Here is a 21,550-nt window from a genome sequence, read left to right on the forward strand (position 1 = left end):
AATTCTTACAACATATAACGAGCTCACTAAACATTTCTACCTGTCTAGAAGGATTTTCCCTCCACCTCACAAAAATCTAACTCGGCCCCAAGCACTTACATTAAGGCTTTTGCAAACGCGGATGTTCTCTACTTTGAAAATGTTACACATTATGTACCCTGACCTATAGCCAAGTAATCTTTGTCCACATTGTGGGGAAATAGCTTCATTAGAACATATGCTCTGGCAGTGCACCAAATTCGCTCATTTATCGAACATCACCTCACCAGATGGGAGGCGGCAATCCGCAGCTCATCCTTGGCAGATCAGCTCTGGGCTGTCCACCAAGCCCGCGAGGCGGCTGAGGAGCTTGGCATCTCAGTCCCCACGTGGGAGCTGCCCGCAACACAGTGATCTGTATTTTGGAGGACCAAATAAATGTTTATCCAATCCAATAGGAGTTACGGCATTAGAGAAAGCTGTTGACATCTCGGAATTCATGCTTCCCTCACTGCTTGCAAGTATGAAATGATTTTAGGGATTCTGCTGATTTTATGTATAGAAATTATTATTACATACTTCAACTGAATGGTTAGGAAAGGGTAATCAAAAGTAAATAGAATATTGAGCATGTGTGGTAGATTACACTTCTGGAAAAAGATATAGGGGACTCGGAAAGAGCGGAGTCCTTAGCATTCTAGAACAGAGCAGCAGAGCATGGTGATAATATTACATTAAAATATGTGCACTTGATCCTCGTAGTCTCACGAGCAGGAGTTGCTAATTTGATTTTTTTAATTAAATAAAAATTATACTTTGAAAAAGAATAAAAAGAGCCTGCAGCCTAGCATTTTTAGCCTTGCTAGTTCAAGAACACAAACTCAAATCCAACTGCTAAATCTGCAACATGTTGCCTAGCAGACCATTTAGTGCAACATAAAGAAAAAGAAAAATGAATCTGGTTTTGCTAAAAAGCTTTCTGCTCTGAGAGAGTAACCTACCACTGTAGCTTGACCAGGTTTTTTATTTTAAGGTTACTTTAAAAAAGCAATTGCTACATTTTATAGGGGCTCAGAGTGCTTTAACTAAAGACGAATGTGTTGGAACCACGTAGACTTGCTTGTTTTTGATACCATAATAGTGCTTTAAGTGGCACTTGCCTTATTGTGCTTTCAAGCGTGCTCCCCACATAGTTCATCGATAACAGTGTGCTACATGAGTTATCTGCAAGGTGGCAGCATTTATGTGAATTCCACTGAATTGAATGCATTGTGTACAGTAATAAGAGTGCCTTAATTTTCAGTACAACTAGTGCCTTTCAAATACAGTTAAAAGATATTTTGTTGACCTGGACATGTATCAGTGTTTTTTTGTAATATGCAACATTTCATGTGAATAATGCTGAGTAAAGGCCCCTCACCAGGCCCTGTTGCAAATTTTGGTTGAACTCGGCAAGTTGCCATACAGGACAAACTTTATCCAAAAGAACATTTCAAACCTTTTCAAGAATGGAGAAGTTTCAGCAAAGTGAATTGTTCTGTTGCCACGCCACCTGTAGGGATAGTCATTGTCAGAAAATACCCCCTACCTCTCCCCGTCCCGTTTTTTCCCTCGGTGCTTGTTCATTTTACAATGTCCAAACCTGGTGAGGAGCTCTTCAGTCAACATACGGGACAGTGTTCTACTAATTTGTCATCGTGGCGTTCCTGATTTACTGGGTCACAGTTCTTAGTATGCGTATGAGCGTACAGTATTGATACATTTTGGTGCTGAAATGCATTCCAAGCAAGAGTTCTGTGTACTATGAGCACATTTTTTTCTGATTTGATTGTTTTGGCATTTTGATGTATTGTTTCCACTTTTGGCACCAATGTGTGTAAGGAACAAAAATAAACATAACTGCACAGTTGTTGATGTCATGTCAGTAGCTAAGCAGTGGTGGAGGATTCACATTGCACAATTCTGATGTTGCTGTAGTTCAAGATTTTTATTGCAATGCAGGTATACAATGGAAAAAGCTCACAGGTTGGACAACATTCAGTCTGCATCAGCATTTACAGACAGCATGATTCAAGAAAGCATTAAATTTCAAGCAGTTTTTGACTGGTGCAAGCGAAACTGTACAGCACAGTTTGTCACATGGTCTAGTGCATGTTGTAAACTAACAAGCTACAGAAATAATCAGCTGCTTTTCAATTACCATGCTTCTTTTGCAGTGATGCAATAGCTGTGCCATTTGCACAAAACAGTGCTAAGAGGCAAAACATGCTATATCCAGCTACATTTCTGCAATGATCCCGTAATTTGCACAGAACATGTGCCAGGATGCCGTTCTTGTGGTCTTCTGAGAAAAAGAATAATGAATGTGCTTGCAAACTGTTTTTATGTTACAACTGTAATTTTGAGTGGTAATTGAACCATACCGGCTTGTGCAGTGTAGTTGAAGTAGTTGATAGGCACAATGATGTCAAACACAATGATGCCAAACTGGCCTATACTGTGTATGTACACAAAATTTGCTATTACTGCAACACTAGACAGCAAGATTACATTATTAAGTTCAGTAGAATAGCTTCTAATAGACCATTTCAATGTAGTTTGTTTTACAAAAAAATATCTTTCTGTGATAAACTTATGTAAAATTTCCTGCCGGGTGCTTAATTTCTAACCTACCCGTACAATCACAAGACTTCTTCAACAATATCACATGCTTCAGCGGGTAGGATTTCGCCGAAATGGAAAAGCTTTGCGTTCCAGCATCCCGTTGTCTCAGTTCTGTTTCTCGACAACAACGACAGTAAGGAAACGAACATTAGCCGTTCTCTCTTGCCCCAAAAAAAACATAACAAAAGCTACTCGCATATGTGACCTTGTTTAGCACTTGCATTATCTGAAGTTCGTGGATCACATATTAAATTTCGAACTTAAAGGGCCAATTATCAAATTTCATATGTTTTTAACTGTCCGTGAACCACAATCTTAATGAATCTTTCCATGAAGCAGAACAGCAGGCAGTGCACTATACAGTGAAGCCCTGGGTTGTTGACAGCACGAATGTCATCAGAACAATTCTACTGGATAGTAAACAATGCATGGAAAATTTACATGGCTTCTGCTTCCAGTACTGTAACTAAAGCATCAGGGATAGTAATGTTCATTCACAGGTAAGTGCATGCTAGGAAAATGCTAGGTGGCATGATGTTATGGCTTTAAAGAAACTTAAAACTGTCGGCAAAAAAAAAAACAGCAGTAGTGCAATTTAATATTTTAAGGTATTCTAACTAAAGTACATCTCTGTGTACAAATCGATTTTGGGAAATATGTCGCACAACTGGTGCAGCTTAACGACAACTACTGTGTTTGAAATTGTTTGCTTGGTAAATGCTCCAAATGGTTGTTATGCTGCCACAGAGTGAGATTTCAGCGGCACCGGAAGCTGTGACGGGGTGGCTTAGATAGATCAATTTTGATGCCAACTTTGCCCTAAATAATTGAGCATAATGTGCTTGGCTGGCTTTATTATAAATCTGTATGCATGAGCCACAGTTTATGGACTGTAATTGTGAGCTTGAATGTTGATACATGTACTGAGCAAATAACTTGGAGGACACTTTAGTTTTGCCTTCAAGAGTAGAACATAATAGCATAATCGGGCCCTGTATACATAGGCTGATTTCAGTTCCCGTGCATGCCTCATCCGTGTCATAAGGAAACGAACATTAGTAGTTTCAAAATATTCTAGAATGCCTACTCCAAGTGCAGTTGTTGAGAGCCCACTACGCCATAATTCTTGCTTATGCAAATCGGTGAAGGGCCCACTATGCTCCGCAAGGCGACATGTGAACCTAAGCAGCTGCTTACTTTGTTGATGCTTTTACAGCTGATGATTAAATATGTCCGAGTGCTTTCTAATGGATGGGCCCTTGAAACACCCACTCATGGCACTGTTTGTATGTTGTGACACATGGCACAATTCTGCGCTTCTGCCACACGATATTGCATGTGTTAAGGTGACTTCTTCCACTGCTTATCATTTATAGTGTTTTTTTTTACTGAAGTTTTCAGAGCATGGCTCTGTGGTAGAACAAATTTTTGCCACATAGACAGCCTGGGTTCGATTCTCAAACTGAAAATTTTTATTGTTTATTGGCATCTTTCTCAAATTTTTGGTCAAGGACAAGATGACGATTGTTTGCTCACAAACAACGACACCGACACGAAAATTTTGGTGAATTGAGCTCTTCAACGCTTTCACGTGAATACTCCTGGTAAACCATTTTCATGCAATAGGAAATAAACGTTATACCGAGCTTTCAAGAAATCCAGCACTTGAATGAAACATGAATGACTTTTGCACATATGTGTGGCTAGGTATTATTTAGTTATAAATGTTATCATTGTACCATAGTTATCGCCCAAAGCCCAGAGTAGCAAGTCAGGTGATGAACCAGGTTAGTATCCTTGGTCTTGCTGTTAAAAATTGTAATCGATCTAAGCGTACACACACTTCAAAGGTATAGGCTCTTACATTGTTAAACTCTCACCTTTCCAGTGATAATGTATCTGTTGAAAGTGCACCTAATTTTGAATAATTCCGATATAGTATACCCAATACATTTTATGTGACGTTATTGAAATTCCAGAGAATTTTTGTACCAATCATGACATGACCAAGAGGCATGCAGGTAAGTCGCTCATCTACCCAGATTAGATCTATAGGTGCACATTAGCAATGTGGTGGTAAACGCAAGGTACGACAAAAAAAAAAAAAAACTATCATTTTGATTTGTAATTTTTCATTTCACCATTTACGTAACCTTAAACTAAATCGCGCAATTCTTCATCCTGTATGACACTCGTTAGCTTCTATGAAACTGGACCAAGAGAGTTCTGGTGATTTGTGAACCTGATGAGATAAGTAGAATGTGGGTCGTGCAAGCGAGTGAAACACGTACACCCTTTAATTCCCCCCCCCCCCCAAAAAAAAAACATAAGAAAAGCTACTCGCATATGTGTCCTTGTTTAGCACTCACACGTGTTGAACAAACTATAAGAACGTTAGACAGCTCGACTGCGGTGACTGCAGTGCCGCGCTCATGCTTTTGCTTGAATTCGTCAAGTAGGCTACAAGAGCTTTAGCAGATGTTTCTAGACTTAGAGTTTCGTATAGATCTAGAGATTCTAGCAGGATCTCTATAGAAGTTCTAGCGATCGTCTAGCAGCGGGCTTGGCTACATTAAGGCTGTTTCACATGCCGCGAAAAAAATCGCTCCGTTCGCTCTGTTCGCAACCATCGCTAATGGCGGTTTCGTTTCACATGGACCGCGAACGGTCCGCGATTTTCGCCCTGCGACTGGAGCGGCGAGTTCTTGCCACCACTCATTGTGACAGACACGAATGTAATGCAGTAATATGTGCATTATGATATTATGAAACTACCGTGAACGGTAACAAAGGGCTCGCTTGTTTCGTCATTTAAGAACACTTTCCAGTCTGAATTCATTTTAAAATGCACAGCATCGGCCATTACCAAAACTAAATTCTAGCACACTCTACCAAAACCACGACCGGCCGGTCGCGACCAAAACAAACACGTCGACTCTATTTCGACGGCTTGGCCGGACCAACCCTATTTCGACGGGTCCCAACCAAAAATTGCTGCCACCGCTGCGATCAGAGCGAAAATTTTATACATCTTGAAAGCTCGCTGTGGAACACTGCAGTGAAAGCGAATTGCCTTTTTTTTTTGCTGCGAGCAAATTCGCAGCCTGAAAATTGCTACTTTTTGTGTCACGTGAAACGGCCTTTACGATGGCTTGGCCCAGTATTGGCTTCCGACCACGAGAGGAGGTCGTGCTTCCGACTAGGGGGGCAGGATAACTTCCGGCGATGAGAATGCTTCCCTGTGGTGGCGGCTGCCGCTTCGCTGCCTAAAATCCGGAAGAAAATAATTGAACTAAAGGCTGAGCGCAAGCGGTTGTCATCACTTGGTAGCAGCATGCAAGTGAACGCCGCATACCGATCAAATCCAGAATGAAACGGCGCAGCACATGAACTCGTGGATCCTCGCAGCAGTGGTTTACAATGATGAACGCCAACAAGCGGACAGCAGAGGATTTCATCCAAGGCGTTTTCGCCCCTACAGTAACGGTGCAGTGCACTTCTGACGCCGAAGATGTGTGCCGAAGAAACAATCTCTCATTCGCAGAACTGGTGCAACCTTTCTGCCAGCAAGTGGAAGGTAGGTGTGCAGCCTGTTCCGTTCCGTACTACACGAATCGATACGTGTTTAGAAAGGGGATTTAGTGGGACTCAAGTGCGCTTGTATTCCCCCTTTATCGATGGTAGAAATATGCGGTAAATATAGTTAAAAAGAGCCACAATGTAACCGTTTTTACATGCTGTGAGTTGGTTCATAAAAGTCTCGCATCTTGATGGTGCAGTGTGACATTTACCTATCTTGACGCTAATCACCTGCTCGGTACCACTCGTCATGTATTACCGCACGTAGAGTACGCTTTGAAGTCACTGTATCTTTTTTTCAGGCTAACGTGGTACATTCTATGCTCGCTAAAATTAGGGTAACATTTTTTTTTAACGCCGTAACCTTACGGTTGACGTCACGGCGTTTTATAACCATCAAATATAGCATGGCATTCATTTTTTGTAGTTTTCCTTACTTGTAAGCAATCTCTGAAACATCTGATTGTTGTTTTTGCTGACATTGCTTGTTTCTCAAGTCATTAACGATGTCTGATTCTAGCGAAAAAAACAAACAAGAAACGCATGCACAAACACCATCCACCCATTAGTTACGTAGCGTACTTTTGACTTCTTGAAAACCTTCATTAATAACTTCATGTCTAGGTGTTTAACGTCTGTCAATAGGTATAATTAGTGAAGTGGTGTTATCTCATTTCACGAACATAATTTTTGCCTTAAAGTAACATCGTGCAACAGAATTTTATATAGACTTATAATCTCCTGGTAGAATAACTGACAGTAATGACAGCTTAAACATTGTTGTGTCAGCTTTTCTATTGATCTATTTTGCTTCTGCTTGTAGGTAAATGTTATTTATGATGTGTTTCACTTATGTATGACATAAAACCTCAATGGTTTGTTTTTGAATGGTGATTTCATTAAAACAAACTATGGTCAACAACGGGGACAAAGGATATATCTTTTGTTTGCTGTGTTCACACTTGCACGCAAGAGAGAATGCGTTAGCATGTAACCTCCACCCAATGCCAAGTGTGTTGAGTGGGCAATCACGCACACAGGGGGATATCAGCATTTTCACTCTAACTGTGGACTCCTGCATACACAGAAATACTGGTACCACATGCTGCATTCGCTCTAATCTTGATTTGCCATCAAGCTACACCTTATGGGTTTGTTTGAAGTTTGTTTCTGAAAATGTGGGATGCTGTAAGAGACAAACATTACTAGAAATGTTTAGGTTACATAGCTGCACATGAAAAAAAAAGCAAACATACAGGTGGGGACCATGTCATGACATCCTGAAAGTTGTATCATATCACAGAAGGGCTGTGTGCATTCTGATAAGAGTAGGGAATGCTAATGTACTTCTGCACCTATTTTTGGGTGTGCATTGAGGAACCCTAGGTTGTATTGGCCCAGAGCTCTTCACTGTGATGTCCATTGCAACCCCTATATTGCTTTGAGATGTTAAGCCTAATCAGCAATATAAAATAGTGCCTCGAAACATGTAGATTTAATAAAACCGAAAACATATTTTTAGACCATAGTTACCATATATGATTACTATGGGACCTGTACCTTATTGTAGGCACCTTTAAGTGGTACCATATAAAACCTATTGATGGGATTTATAAGACAGAAAAATATTTATTGACTTATAGTTACTATGGGAATTGCACCTAACAGTAAGCGTTCTTCATTGCTGCTTGCACTTTCTGAACAAATGGGATTTTGCACAGCTTCTATTCAAAGGGCCCTGTAACCAAACGTCACTTACATAGTTTTACCTTGCAACACGTTCCTTGTATCTCGAGATGAATGCAAAAAAAAAGTGAGGATAGACACATAAAAACAGAAGTTATTGAGCTTCTAACTGCAATATAAAAGCAGATAACAGAAATCATCTCACTCTTTTAGATGTCACTCACCGAATAACGTGTTAGGCTGGTTTTATCTGGTTCCACTCGAAATGCTGCTTATATTTTGCTGTACCAGAGTGCTGCCAGGCTGCCTCCCTGCGGTGGTCTAATGGCTAAAGTACTTGGCTGCTGACCCGCAGGTCACAGGATCGAATGTCGGCTGCTGTGCATTTTTGATGGAGGTGAAAATGCTGTAGGCCCATGTGTTCAGATTTGGGTGCCTGTTAAAGATGTAGACAAAATTTCCGGAGTTCTCGACAGACGTCTTTCATAATCATACGGTGGTTTTGGGAAGTTAAACGCCACATATTATTATTATCAGAATGCTGCCACACATGGTGGCCTTCCTGTTTTACGCCTGTGCTGCACTCTTGACATGTCCGGTGTCGCACAATTCAGCAGGTGACTCTATGCTGACAAAAGAGAAGTTAAAATGCCTCTGAAATGATGAGCTGCTTGGACTGGACGAACGTTGAATGTGATTTCCCCCTGAGGAAGCGACGTGCTATGCATTAAGTATGAAAACATGTGGCTGTAAAACGTTACACTGATGCAAGCGAGACCAATGCCTCACCATAGTCACATGAAGACGATGAGGGCCATGCAGGAATGTGGAACGGAACACAGTTGCATTAGGAACATGTTCTTGCTCAAGTTCACTGAAAAGAATAATGTCTGCAGGTGACAACGAGCTCAAGCAGTTGACAGTACAGGGAAATTCTGTGTTTGTCGTAGTGAAATGAATGGTTTTGCCCTAATGCAGTAATGCAAAGTATGGTGCATTGATGAAGGCTGTGCATTGTGTAGACTAGAGTTACTGTAAAGTGACTCTAGTCTACACATATAGAGTAACTTCAGCACAGTAATTTTATCGACAGCGCTAGTGGTGTCACAGTCGCAGCGAAATTGAAATTGGCGCACAAATTGGATTCAACCTTAGCTCTGTATTATGTATCAAACGCAGTGCGGTAAAATCCCAAACAAATGCCTCCTTGCCATTTTAAGGAGAATGGAAATATGTGCCGATGACCGAGCAGGCATCCCCCCTCCCCTCGCATCATTTTTTTTTTTCAACCTCTTCTCTAAGAGTCCTGCAACAGCCGTTCCTAGAAACCCAAGTTCCGAGAGACTTTTGATATGTACTTGATTTCTTAGTGCTTCCACATTGTGGTGCCTCTGGGTTGTCAAAAATTGTTCATGCATTTGAAAAAAGCTGTCACCACTTGTCATAACACGTGCAGTTTCACGCAAGGATTTTAAAGGGTTCAGTAAAAAGAGTAAGTGCATGCTGATTCAATAAAGCATATTATTTGAAGCATGGTTGTGGATTCTTTTAAAGGCTATTCTTCTGCCACCATCTTGAATATTGGTCCACAACCGAGCAAAGCCCCCCTCTTCCTTCCTTGTACAAATCTTGCCTGGTCATCTTTCGCCACGAGAGGGAGGGGGGGGGGGTGTTAAGGGGGGATTGTTTTGGATCAAAGTGGAGGATTGGGCCAGTTGGTGATACATGGTGTAACTAGTGTACATGGGTAGAAAACACGGACAGGAAAAAGACAAGGACAAGCGCAGACTATCAACTGAAGGTCTATTCATCCGGCATTGCATATATATATATATATATATATATATATATATATATATATATATATATATATATATATATATATATATATATATATATATATATATGACAACCAGTAAAAAAAAGAGAAGAAAGAAGGGAAGGAAACTAGCACATCAGACTTCATATATGCGAAACATCAGGCAGAATATCAAATAAATTACACACATGCGCCATTTGCCAGAAATTGAAGTTCCTTATCTAGGAGGGCAATCGATGGTTAGCTTACGCAGTTGTCAGGTTCTTGAGCCATTCTCTCTGCTTCAACAATCATGCGCGTGTGATCATCTTTGTGCCTGTATAATACAACTGTATTTTTAAATAGTGCATGGCAACCAAACCTGCTCACATGCTGAGCTAAGAAGCCCTCATTGCCATTGTGAACATTGCGTGTGTGTTCAAGCAGGCGCTCGTTGAGGCACCTCCCAGTCTGCCCAATGTAGCACGCACCACATGACAGCGGAATCCTGTATACTACATTCGTGACACATCGGACAAACTGAGATTTGTGCCTGGCACTGCAGGACTGCTTAGGCCTAATGTTTGCACATGTCAGTTTGGCGAGCTGGGAAAGTTTGTGCGGGGCTGAAAAAAAACCTGCACGCATAGGCGTTGGCCGACTTTTTTTATCTGGTGCGATAGCTGGTGCATGTAAGGGATCACCGCGACGTTGTTGCGTTTGCCTTTGTCCCTGCAATCAGCACTCTCTCCACTTGTGGACTTTTTTCATACTTTCGGCCACAGAAACGAAAAGGGAATCAGGATAGCCAGCTTCTTTTAGACGATCCACTTGATTCTTGAAGATTGTGTTCATTATGTGAGAGCAGGATCTGTCTAGGGCATTCGTGAACAATGCTACTTTCCTTCCTTTCTTTCTTCTCTTTTTTTTCCTGGTTGTCGTATATATATATATGCAATGCGGGATGAATAAACCTTTAGTTTAGTTGATAGTCTGTGCTTGTCCTTGTCTTTTTCCCGTTCGTGTTTTCTACCGCGTAGTACACTTAGATCTTGTTTTAAATTTTACGATACAATGTGTGAATTATTCTCAATGAGTGCATGGTGTGATGCAGGTTTACGGTTGAGTAAATTGTTGCTCAGAGAGAAAGCCTCCAGCTAAGAAATGACGAAGCCGTTTAAAGTAAGAAAATAAAAGTAGAAACTTTAAGCATAATTAAGAGAAAAAAGATAGATGAAGTTGCAGTGTACAGACACTGAGTCTAAGCTGACAAACTAAAACATGTCCTGTAAGTTGTCCAGCTATAATGTTTATGAAAATCAACAGTCACCGGTGGCGTTGATGGTGGCGATGGTTTGGTGGGTTGAGGTGGCGGACGCTGGTGATGTCTCAGCAGCTGGAGTTACGCGCTGACCAGCACGGCGACGCTTGGCGAAAGACGAGGTAGCCCTTGCCTTAGCAAGAACTGCGGCTGCTTACCGATGCTGGCTCGTTTCGAGGAGGTGATCACCACCCGGAAGGCTCCGCCCTCCACGGGTGGTTCGGGAACGGAGTTGAAGTCCGGACACCTGGGACGTGACCTTGAACAGTCACGGCCAGAACTCTGGAAGGCCGCGTACCTCCGAGTACACCATGGGCAGCTGGAGCGTCCCGGCCTTGTCTGACTTCACGCATTCGGGTCCGGAACTCGACACCGCAGTCCCGCGACACCCAGGATCTTCACTCCAGCCAGCTCGATCTCATTCTGCCCCGACTCGTCTTCCTCTTCTTCCCTCACGTGCCTTGGCAGCTCAACCTTTCGCGCAAACTTTCTCTTTCTTTTGGCGGGCCGCAGTTTTATGCGAGACGTTTCACGCCAACATCATCGTATTTCCGCCGCTCAATAAAGAAGCACCACTGCCGTCGCCTTTAAGCACGTTGTACATAACACCACGGTGCCACCACACTTCACAGACACCATCATTTAACTGTACTACACCACAAGAGGCCCCTTTTTGGGAAAGTTTTTCTGCACGAAAAACTGCGGCTCAGTTCTCGGATGATGTCATTCAAAACACACAGTCACGCAGTTCCCCTACATTGTCCAAAGGTCGACATTCACTAACCACTATATGCACACAAAGCAAGAAAAAGGATGAACTCATCTAGCGGATAATGAAGATCCCCAAATTAGCCTGTTTAGTACACCACCTTTTTTTCATATATATCCTATTAAGTAAAAAAAGAATTTTACATCAAGTCAATGTTACATTGCGTGTAACTTCTTCAACTGTTCACATGAAACACCCTTCCGTAGTCCGCAATCAAGATCCAAAAAAAACCACCAGGAATTCTAACTTGACGCTAAAGTTAGAGCGTCCCAAACAAGACGTTTAGTGGCCCTATCCAATTGACAAGAGTGAGGAATTCGACGCCGGTAGAAGAATTGTCGACTGTAAGCTCGTCTAAACCTAAAGCGGTGTATCACCAGACGCCCTACCTCTAAATCACAAGCATACACACTGGAATGACTGTATGCCAGTCGGAAGCGTTGCCTCCAGGCGCACCAGTACAACCACGTCCGAATGACTTCATCCTTCCCAGGAACGCCTTGCTTGAGCTCGTAAGCCGACAATCGTTCAGACACCTTTAGAGAAGCGACCTCTTCAACCGAAGATGCCAGAAAGCACCAGTCGGCGTCCTTCCTTGTACAATAGCCTGCTGGACCATTACTGCCTTCGGGTTCACTTTCCATCACTTCAGTTTTTTGTCTTGCTTGTTCATCAAAACTTTCAACCCTTCTTTCTGCATGGGTCATCGTGACTACCCTCATTACCACATAGAGCTGACCTACATTGCAACTCTACTCTCTGTTCTTCAACAAGTGTTTCTGCATTTTGCTCCAGTGTTCTCATGGAAGCATCATCTACAATTTCTCGAGAACTCAAGCCCTCTCTCTGTATGGGTGAGTTATATTCATCGTGAAAAGCTGTGTACGTAGCGCCTGTTGCTACATCCAGTGGCCCAAAACAATAGGCAGAAACTAGATCGGAGCTTTCATTATGGCATTCGCCGGCGTTAGCTAGGAGACCTTTTACTGTTCCTTCAGTGGAGCTCTTCAGAGACAATCCTACCTCTGCATGAAGTGTGCTTGACTTCTTGCAGGTTTTAACACACCCTTTACTTTGAATGGAACGTTCTTGTTCCATGCTCATGAAGCATTCCCGTGCTTCAATAAGCTCCTCGAGTTTCCTAGTTTCTTGGCTACCCACCACCCTGCCATACTCTTCCATAGTTTCGTTGTCTAGCGAAAGGTCATGACGAGGTACAGGGTCAGCCTGACATAAATTAAAATTGCTCCAGATGTAACTGCTGTGAGAGCACACCTCAGCCACTGGTTTACTCCTCTGTATCCCCAGATGCCCCCTTTTTGCCATCGCAAGTTCGAGTCGCTGCTCGAGTTCTAGTGTCATTAATTCTAGCTTTTCTTTCGCCGCCTTTCGCTCTGCAGCCCGTTGCTCACACTCTCTTTCCATCCGCTCCTCATACCAAACTCTGAACTCTGTTCCCTTCAGACCCGTGCGTTCAGCCAATTCTAATATCTCCCACGTGCTGGTCATGGTTCGCACCGCGTCCGAAAATCCAGATGAAGAAAATGACTTTGTCCTGTCACTAGACACCAATTTGTGATGCAGGTTTACGGGTGAGTAAATTGTTGCTCGGAGTGAAAGTCTCCGAGCTAAGAAATGAAGAAGCCGAAAAGTAGAAACTTCAAGCATAATCAAGAGAAAAAAAAGAGATGAAGTTACAGTGTACAGACACCGACTCTGAGCTGACAAACTAAAACATGTCCTGTAAGTTGTCCAGCTATAATGTTTATGAAAATCAATAGTCACCGGTGGCGTTGATGGTGGCGGTGGTTTGGTGGGTTGAGGTGGCGGACGCTGGTGATGTCTCAGCAGCTGAAGTCACGCGCTGACCAGCACGGCTATGTTTGGCGGAAGACGAGGTAGCCCTTGCCTTAGCAAGAACTGCGGCTGCTTACCGATGCTGGCTCGTTTCGAGGAGGCGATCACCACCCGGAAGGCTCCGCTCTCCACGGGTGGTTCGGGACCGGAGTCGAAGCCCAGACACCTGGGACGTGACCTTGAATAGCCACGGCCGGAACTCTAGAAGGCCGCGTACCTCCAAGTACACCATGGGCAGCTGGAGCGTCCTGGCCTTGCCTGACTTCACGCGTTCGGGTCCGGAACCCGACACCGCAGTTCCGCGACACCCAGGATCTTCACTCCAGCCAGCTCGATCTCGTTCGGCCCCAGACTCGTCTTCTTCTTCTTCTCTTTCGTGCTTTGGCAGCGCAACCTTTCGCACAAACTTTCTCTTTCTTTTGGCGGGCCGCAGTTTCATGCGTGATGTTTCGCGCCAACGTCGTCATCGTATTTTCGCCACTATATCGAGAAGCACTACTGCCGTTGCCTTCAAGCACGTTGTACATAACACCATGGTGTCACCACACTTCATAGACACCAGCACTTCACTATACTACACCACACATGGCTAGCATGGACAATATATTTATTTTCATCTAATCAAAATGAACAGCATATAAGATGAGTGATGCCTGCCCCACCGCGCTGGTCTAGTGGCTAAGGTACTCTGCTGCTGACCCGCAGGTCAAGAGGTCGAATCCCGGCTGTGGCGGCTGCATTTACAATGGAGGCAAAAATGCCGTAGGTCCGTGTGCTGAGATTTGGGTGCACGTTAAGGAACCCCACGTGGTCAAAATTTCCGGAGCTCTCCAGCACAGCGTCTTTCATAATCGTATGATAATTTTGGTTTGTTATACCCCACATATCAATAATCCAGATGAATGATGCCTCACTTCCAGCAGCAAAAACGGTTTATGTATACAATGCTGCAGCAGGTGTGGAAACCTACTTCAAGAATAAATTAAAATATCAAACACATCATTCTTGCGGATTTCACTGGTGTCATAACAGTCGCCAAGACCCATAGCAAGCTAACGAATGATTAAAAGGCTGTAATTTGAGGTTCAGGGCCTTTTTAAGCCTTTTGCTGGTAGTGTTGTACTGGTACATTCTCGCGTTTCCCCACAGTGTGACACGCCGCTATGTTCTCTGCTGTGCATTTTACCATTCCAAATTGCAAAAACTTCCATATTTTGAATGATCATACTGGTTGTACAATCTTTCAAATCAATGCAGAAGCACCGCTTTTCATCACTGTGTTGGTACATGTATTAAAGAGTACAGAGTGTTGCATCCTCCTTGCTGGGAGGCATCGCCGCTCAACACGTGCTACTCTCACGGGTGTAGCGGCCATGCGGCACCATGTAATTACGGGTACAATGGTTGTTCTGCCATCTATCGCAAATGTGCAGGCTTTTTTCAAAATTCTTTTGGTGTGTCTGCTGTTGCATGTCATGTTTAGGGGAGCTCGTCGTTACATCTTCAGTAGACCGAAACATGACTTAATCACTGCTTTCGCTTGTTCACCACTGCCTCACTTGCTGATGTCAGCACCTGACGAGGTTGTTGTATCCCCTTTCCATCCCTATCTGTCATTATGACTTCACGGTGTGCCATTTCTCTGCGGTTCAAGCTTCCCTGATATTCCTGAAACCAAGCCAACACCAGGAATGCGTCATGACCAGAAATGCCCGACTGTGAAAGGGTTGTCAGTGCTTGAGCCCATTGAGTGTATATGTAGAACTCATCCTAGTCAAAGCGTCTCCATACTACTTTGGATGAGAATAGCTCATCTCATGCTACCAGAATGGGTCCTGGTGTTTAGTGTTCAAAATAGGAAGCACTCGTCCCTGACTTAGACTACGTGTCACCTACCAGATAGAAGCACTTGACAATTTCAGTTTTTTCTACAACAGGAGTGCAGGTTTTGTGTAAAAACATGACGTCCGGTGGGGTTATGCAAAGCTGGCCAGTCTGCCCCCAAAAAAGTTTTTCATCCTAGTCATCTTAGTCATGTTCTTGGAATGAAGGCAACTCAGATACCTATGCTTATCTTGTGTCTTGAAGTGAAGAACCCAGTGATGGTGATCACTTGAGCTCTTCTTCTTGTGGTGATAACACCTCTGAAGAGAAAATTTCAAGTGCTCATCAGGGGGTTCAGCTTTATGTCAATAATTTTTGCTCAAAGCATCTTCGGTTTCAAAAATATTAGTAGATGCAAACCATCAAGAAGGATTGGCAAAAGGAAAGAGCGTGGGAATGGAAACCAGACAATGAAAATAGAAACCAGAAATGGTGAACCCTCGGTTTCCACTTATGGTCATTCCAGGCAAGCCTGCCAATTTTATATTGTCACGGGGTCGTGACGTGGCCGAAGACAGGAGACTTTATGTTGGGATTTAACTGTTTATTTGGGTGAACCTGTGCCCGGTAAATGGAAAGTTCGATTACAGTAGCAGTCTTGCACAGATAGCAGTGAACGGAGCGTCGGCCGTCGATCAACTACTGACAAGCGGCGAAGCGCGTCGGCATTTATACTCCTGCTGTCGAATGTTCTAGCGTTATCGCTGGCAATGGCGTAGGTTTCAGAATAATCTGTACAGTTCGCAGAGTAGGCGTGATCTTATCGAAATGATCTACTACAGTCCGGAAGCTTCTCAAAAACTGCAGGCGCGGTTTGCGCTGAGAATTGTGTAGTGTTTTGGGACGATAACAAAACTTGGGAAACGGAACGTGGCAATATCGTTAGATGACATTTTGGAGTTCATACAATAGTTTTTCAGTTGTGAATTGTGTTCTTTATATGTTCTGTATTTTTTATTAGTGGAAGGCAGGCAGGTTTCTTTTTAGTGTTCAGAAATAAACTCTATTGCGTATATTCAACTTAGCATGTTGTGCAAATATTTTTTCAACATTAAGTGCCAGCTATTTGAAGTGAGTGCAAGATGACTCAATATCGGCAATATATATATATATATATATATATATATATATATATTTATAGACTTCGAGAATAGTGCAGTATAGGAAACAAAACAATAAAATATTTATTTAATCCTAACAGTTTCGGCTGGTGGACCAGCCTTCTTCGGAGGATGTAAGTGAAACGGTGTAAGTGAAACGTGGCAGAGGGTCACCCTCACAGTTTGAAGACCCTCAAAAAAAAAAAAAAAAAAAAACACGAGACAAACGGGCGAACGAGGTAGCAACAGACAACAAGAAGCAGAGGAAGGAGAGGAACTAGAAAGGAGCGACGGAGAGCCGCCGGGAACGAGCGGGTAATTCTGGCATTGTTATTGGGTGAATTACCCGCTCGTTCCTGGCGGCTCTCCGTCGCTCCTTTCTAGTTCCTCTCCTTCTTCTGCTTCTTGTTGTCTGTTGCTACCTCGTTCGCCCGTTTATCTCGGGTTTTTTTTTTTTTTTTTGAGGGTCTTCAAACTGTGAGGGTGACCCTCTGCTACGGGAACTTGTACCATTTCACTTACATCCTCCGAAGAAGGCTGGTCCACCAGCCGAAACTGTTAGAATTAAATAAATATTTTATTGTTTTGTTTCCTATACTGCACTATTCTCGAAGTCTATAACTTTTATTACGGTAGCCAGAAGAAACTCTGATCCTCTATTTCATCTATATATATATATATACATACATACATACACACTCACATACACACATGCCAGAGGACTCATGAGTATAAAGTGATGCAAGTATAAACATAGATTTGTCTGCCGAGTAGCCATTTTTTGTGTGCTAGGTAACTCTGTTTAAAGGGGCCTAAACCCCCTGCAACATCTTATGTATCTTCTGTTGCCTGTTTCTGTGTTAAGCAACGTCGTCGTAGGTGTCAGCGTAACCGATAGAGCGAACAAGTATGAAAGAGAGTGAATGAATCTGAAGTCTGTCATTATATGAGCCACTGGCCTCTAACCTTGCTTTTTTCCTCTGTCATGCACTCTGGCCCCCCCCGGTTAGAGCCCTTGCACATGCAGGGCAGGCACATGCACTGCGGCTGGGTTTGCTTGTCATAATGGGGCTGCAGCATTTTGCTTGATTTGCAATGCTTGCAATACACAGAAGGTTATTTTAACACTATAGTGCTGTTGCCACTTCGCTTTGTTCGCGACGGCTGCAATGCACAGAGTGGTGTGCGTAGTATTAGAGTGCTGGCAGTTTCTGTGGCAAAATTTGTAATGAACATTACATTGCTACAACTGCAGATAGCCAGAACTTTGAATACAGTTGGTGTTGCCTTAAGACGAAGATGCACTCAGAATTTGCACGAAACATTGTCATAGTCATCAGTGAATTTTTTACAGCAAAAGCTCGTTATGAGATCACTTTTCGGGTCACGCGCAGTTGCATGTTCATCGCGATCACCGGTGTCTGTAACCACATCGTGCGAAATTATAAAAAGAGACTTTGCACCAATGACACAGTGGGGCTTGAACTCGGGTCCACTGGGTGCCAGCCCAATATTCTACACTGAGTTACGCCGGTGCTTGTAACTTGTTGTCCAACTTGCCTTAGGCAGGCATGACCTAACACCAAAGGCACAGTGGTGCTCGAACCTGGGTGCGCAGGGTGCCAGCCCAGTATTTTGCCACTGAGCTACATCGGTGCTTGTGACTTGTTGTCAAACTTGCCTTAGGCAGGCTTGATGTCGGGAAAGCAATCTCATTAATACGACTTAAGACGCCTTAAAAACAGCGAAAGAACAACCAGTCATCGCACAATGCGATTAGCATAACGAGTGGGCTGTCCAATGCCCTAACCCATTACAAAAGCTTGTTCTTCTCTCTCTATTAACTGTGGCGCATACCCACTACAGCCATAATTCCTCATCGTCGTCAGCCACTGCATGGACAATTGGCATGAAATTCCTCGCAAGTGTTCAGCGGATACCACGTTTCTCTGAAGAATGACGAAAAATAACGTAGCGAATGCTGGCCTACTACCCAAAAGTTTATTAATGCCCTAGTGGATACCAAGAAAGTGTGCTTGCAGTAGTTACCCAATGAGTGTTTTGTAAAGGCTCTGAAAGGCCACTCTTTTAGCTTTCGCTGTGACTGTGCTGTGCCTACTGCACAGGCCTGGCATTTTCTTTTTAACATTTCAAGTAAACATGCACATTAAGTTCGGAATGCCATCAAAATGAACAATGCCAAACAGCTGCGAGGGCACTATACACACGTACATGCATGCACGCACACACACAATTATGTACTCCTCTCCGGGCCTTTCGGTTTCACCAGCATTGCTCGAGACATTAGCATCAACATTTGGTCATGTTAGCAGCAGATCTACGTGCAGTTGCTGTTCGTCCTCCTTGAATGCCGAGGTGGCTTGTCTATCCTCCATAAGGAGGATAGACAAACCGACGAACAGATTGTAATGAAGGAAAGACCAATAAGCAAATGCAATCTTTGAATCATCAAATGCATGTAACTCCTGTATTACAGCACCATTAAAAAATTTCTCATGGCTACATGTTCATTATGGACTTGTGAGAAACTGCAACACGACTAAATTTTGACCTCTCGGTGGTTTAGGGGCTTATAAACTATAGCAATCTCTCTAGTTGTGTATTTCCTTTAATTTTATTTTGTGCATGTATTTCAGGGAGGGTTGGGAAGCAGTAATCTTAAAGGAATGCTTTAAAGAGGCCCTGCAACACTTTTTTAGCGTGGTTTGGACACGCTACCGATCAGTAGTCAAGGCACCTACATGTGAGCCAAACAATATAGCACAGCATGCGGCCTGGAATTTACAATCAATTTTGAGTCAGCTAGAAATTATTTCCTATTCTCTCTACAAATGATGCCGTATACCCTAATAACCACGCCATGTACCCAAATTCATGCCCATTGGCTGATTTGATCATCGTCAACTGCATAGTTATTGAGGCCCCTATTGCCTGCACGTAAGCTTGCAATCACAATGAAAGTAAGGCGTGCGTTTGAAGAAAAAAAAATGCTCAAGGTCATGAGGTGCACATGATGTAGCTTCTTTCCTCTGAGCTGCCTTCTCTATTTAGCTTCCAGTGTGCTCATTGGGCTGAGCAGAGAGAGAAAGAAATTACAGCATGTGACAAATCACTGTAACTGCGCTCATACTTGGTGGATTCTAAATATTTTTGTGGCGGTCAATTCGGGAGGCAATGAACTTATTTAATGAAGCCCTGCAATGGTTACTTGAAAAATTGTTGCAGAGACCCTTTCAGAGAAATGCTAATTCAACTTACTCATCATATATTATTTTGAAACATTATTTTTTTAAATCTTGCTAGGAAAATATTTGTTTTACAGATGAGAAAGTGAAGGCAAAAGATTCATATTTATAATTTTACGTTGACACGTGAACATGACCAACACTGATATGCAAGTGTTACGTCACAGAATCCAAAGTGCTATCTCCTATGTGAGCCATTATGTTTCACTTATAATTCTGAAATCTCAGCAAGTTTAGCTATTACTAGGGGTGTGTGAATATTTGAAACTTGGAATATTCAATTCCAGCAGTTGGGTATTCAGAGTCGCAAGGCGCTTTTACTTTGAACACCACTAAACTTCTTAACAAGTTTTGAAATCAGCACAAATTACATACCTGGGCTAAATTTTGCAATATTTCATGCACAAGTAGATAAATTAGTTTTTTCCCACATTTCCCCCCATCACCTCTTTCCCACATGCGCTTTTGTGTCTTGCCAGCATTGAAGTGTAGTGGCTAGAGCTTGGCCTTGCACGTGAAGCACAATATGTTAATGCAATAAAGGGCTGAAAGTATACTCAACAAGATCACTGAAACAAATATTGCAATATTTGCCATTGCAAAATATGAAGAAATGTCTACAATTAAGGAAACCTGGCATTATCCTGGGTTATTTCAAGAGGAAGCACCTGCTGTGAACATTGTGCCGACCAGTTATGATTGCTCTAAATTGAGAAAACATGCTTAGAGGATCAAACCGTGATAATAAGATTAAGACATCAGTACCTCATCAGTATGCCTTATCAGTATGCCTGGTGCTTTACAGTGTGCCAAGTGAGTGGCTGTGTTTGTTGCTTGGAGAAGTGGTGACTTGCATGGTGGTGACACTATTTCCTAAAAAATATACGAAGTAGCTGTCCATTCTTTGTGGCATTAAATAATAGCATGTGCTCTACTGTCAAGCAGTATTGCTGTAGAATGTATAAATTTCATGTGTATTGTTTGCTGTACAACAAACCTATTTTTCATGTCTGTTGTGGAAAAAAAATGTTTTTTTTTTCTCCAAAAGACTTATACTTAAAAAATATCAAGTTATTCAGTTTCATTTACACTTAGTTTTTCTCATTTGAATTTGCGTCAGAGTTCCCACACAACTTGTTTTTTATTTCATTTTGAATACAATATAGTCTATCTCTGTCAATAAGGAATTAAGTATGTCTGAGCAGGCGCCATCAGAACTGTTTGCAGCATTGGAACTTTTCTTTTGTTCCTGCATCTATTTCTTCTTTCGTCCTTGCATCTATCTTTAGCTAAGTATTTTTTCATAGTGTGGTCTTTTTTGGATTGCAATCCAAAAAAGTGGAAAGCAATTGGCCAGTACAGTTCAAATAATTCTTTTAGTTACCACACTGTATGATGGCTCATAAGGATTGATATAATATTCATAAGAATGTGCAGCATCAGAAAAAAAAAGCTAAGGGTAGCTTTTTGGATAATTTTGTGTGAGATAATGGGAAAACAAAAAGTAACCTAAGTGCAGTGTGTGCACAAGTTCCATAAATGAGATTATCTATTATCATGTTAATAGCCAAGTTGACAAGCAGCATTGTTATCTGTGTGTTAAAGCCTTGGTGGCTTTATATTGGTTGCCAGCTGTATGTGTCATCA

General features: G+C 42.5%; 1 protein-coding gene across 3 annotated transcripts in view; it reads left to right on the plus strand.

Annotated features, from left to right (window-relative positions):
• Positions 1–5,870: 5,870 nt before the first annotated feature.
• Positions 5,871–21,550, plus strand: part of l(3)76BDm (trafficking protein particle complex subunit 8 homolog l(3)76BDm) — a 223,669-nt gene continuing 207,989 nt past the window's right edge. For all 3 annotated transcript variants that reach the window (XM_075877897.1, XM_075877898.1, XM_075877899.1), the window contains exon 1: positions 5,871–6,220. In XM_075877897.1, coding sequence (XP_075734012.1) covers positions 6,064–6,220 — 157 coding nt within the window. In that variant the 5' untranslated portion in view covers positions 5,871–6,063. The remainder of the gene's footprint in view (positions 6,221–21,550) is intronic.

Source organism: Rhipicephalus microplus, chromosome X (genome assembly GCF_043290135.1).
Source record: "Rhipicephalus microplus isolate Deutch F79 chromosome X, USDA_Rmic, whole genome shotgun sequence".
NCBI classification, from domain to species: domain Eukaryota; kingdom Metazoa; phylum Arthropoda; class Arachnida; order Ixodida; family Ixodidae; genus Rhipicephalus; species Rhipicephalus microplus.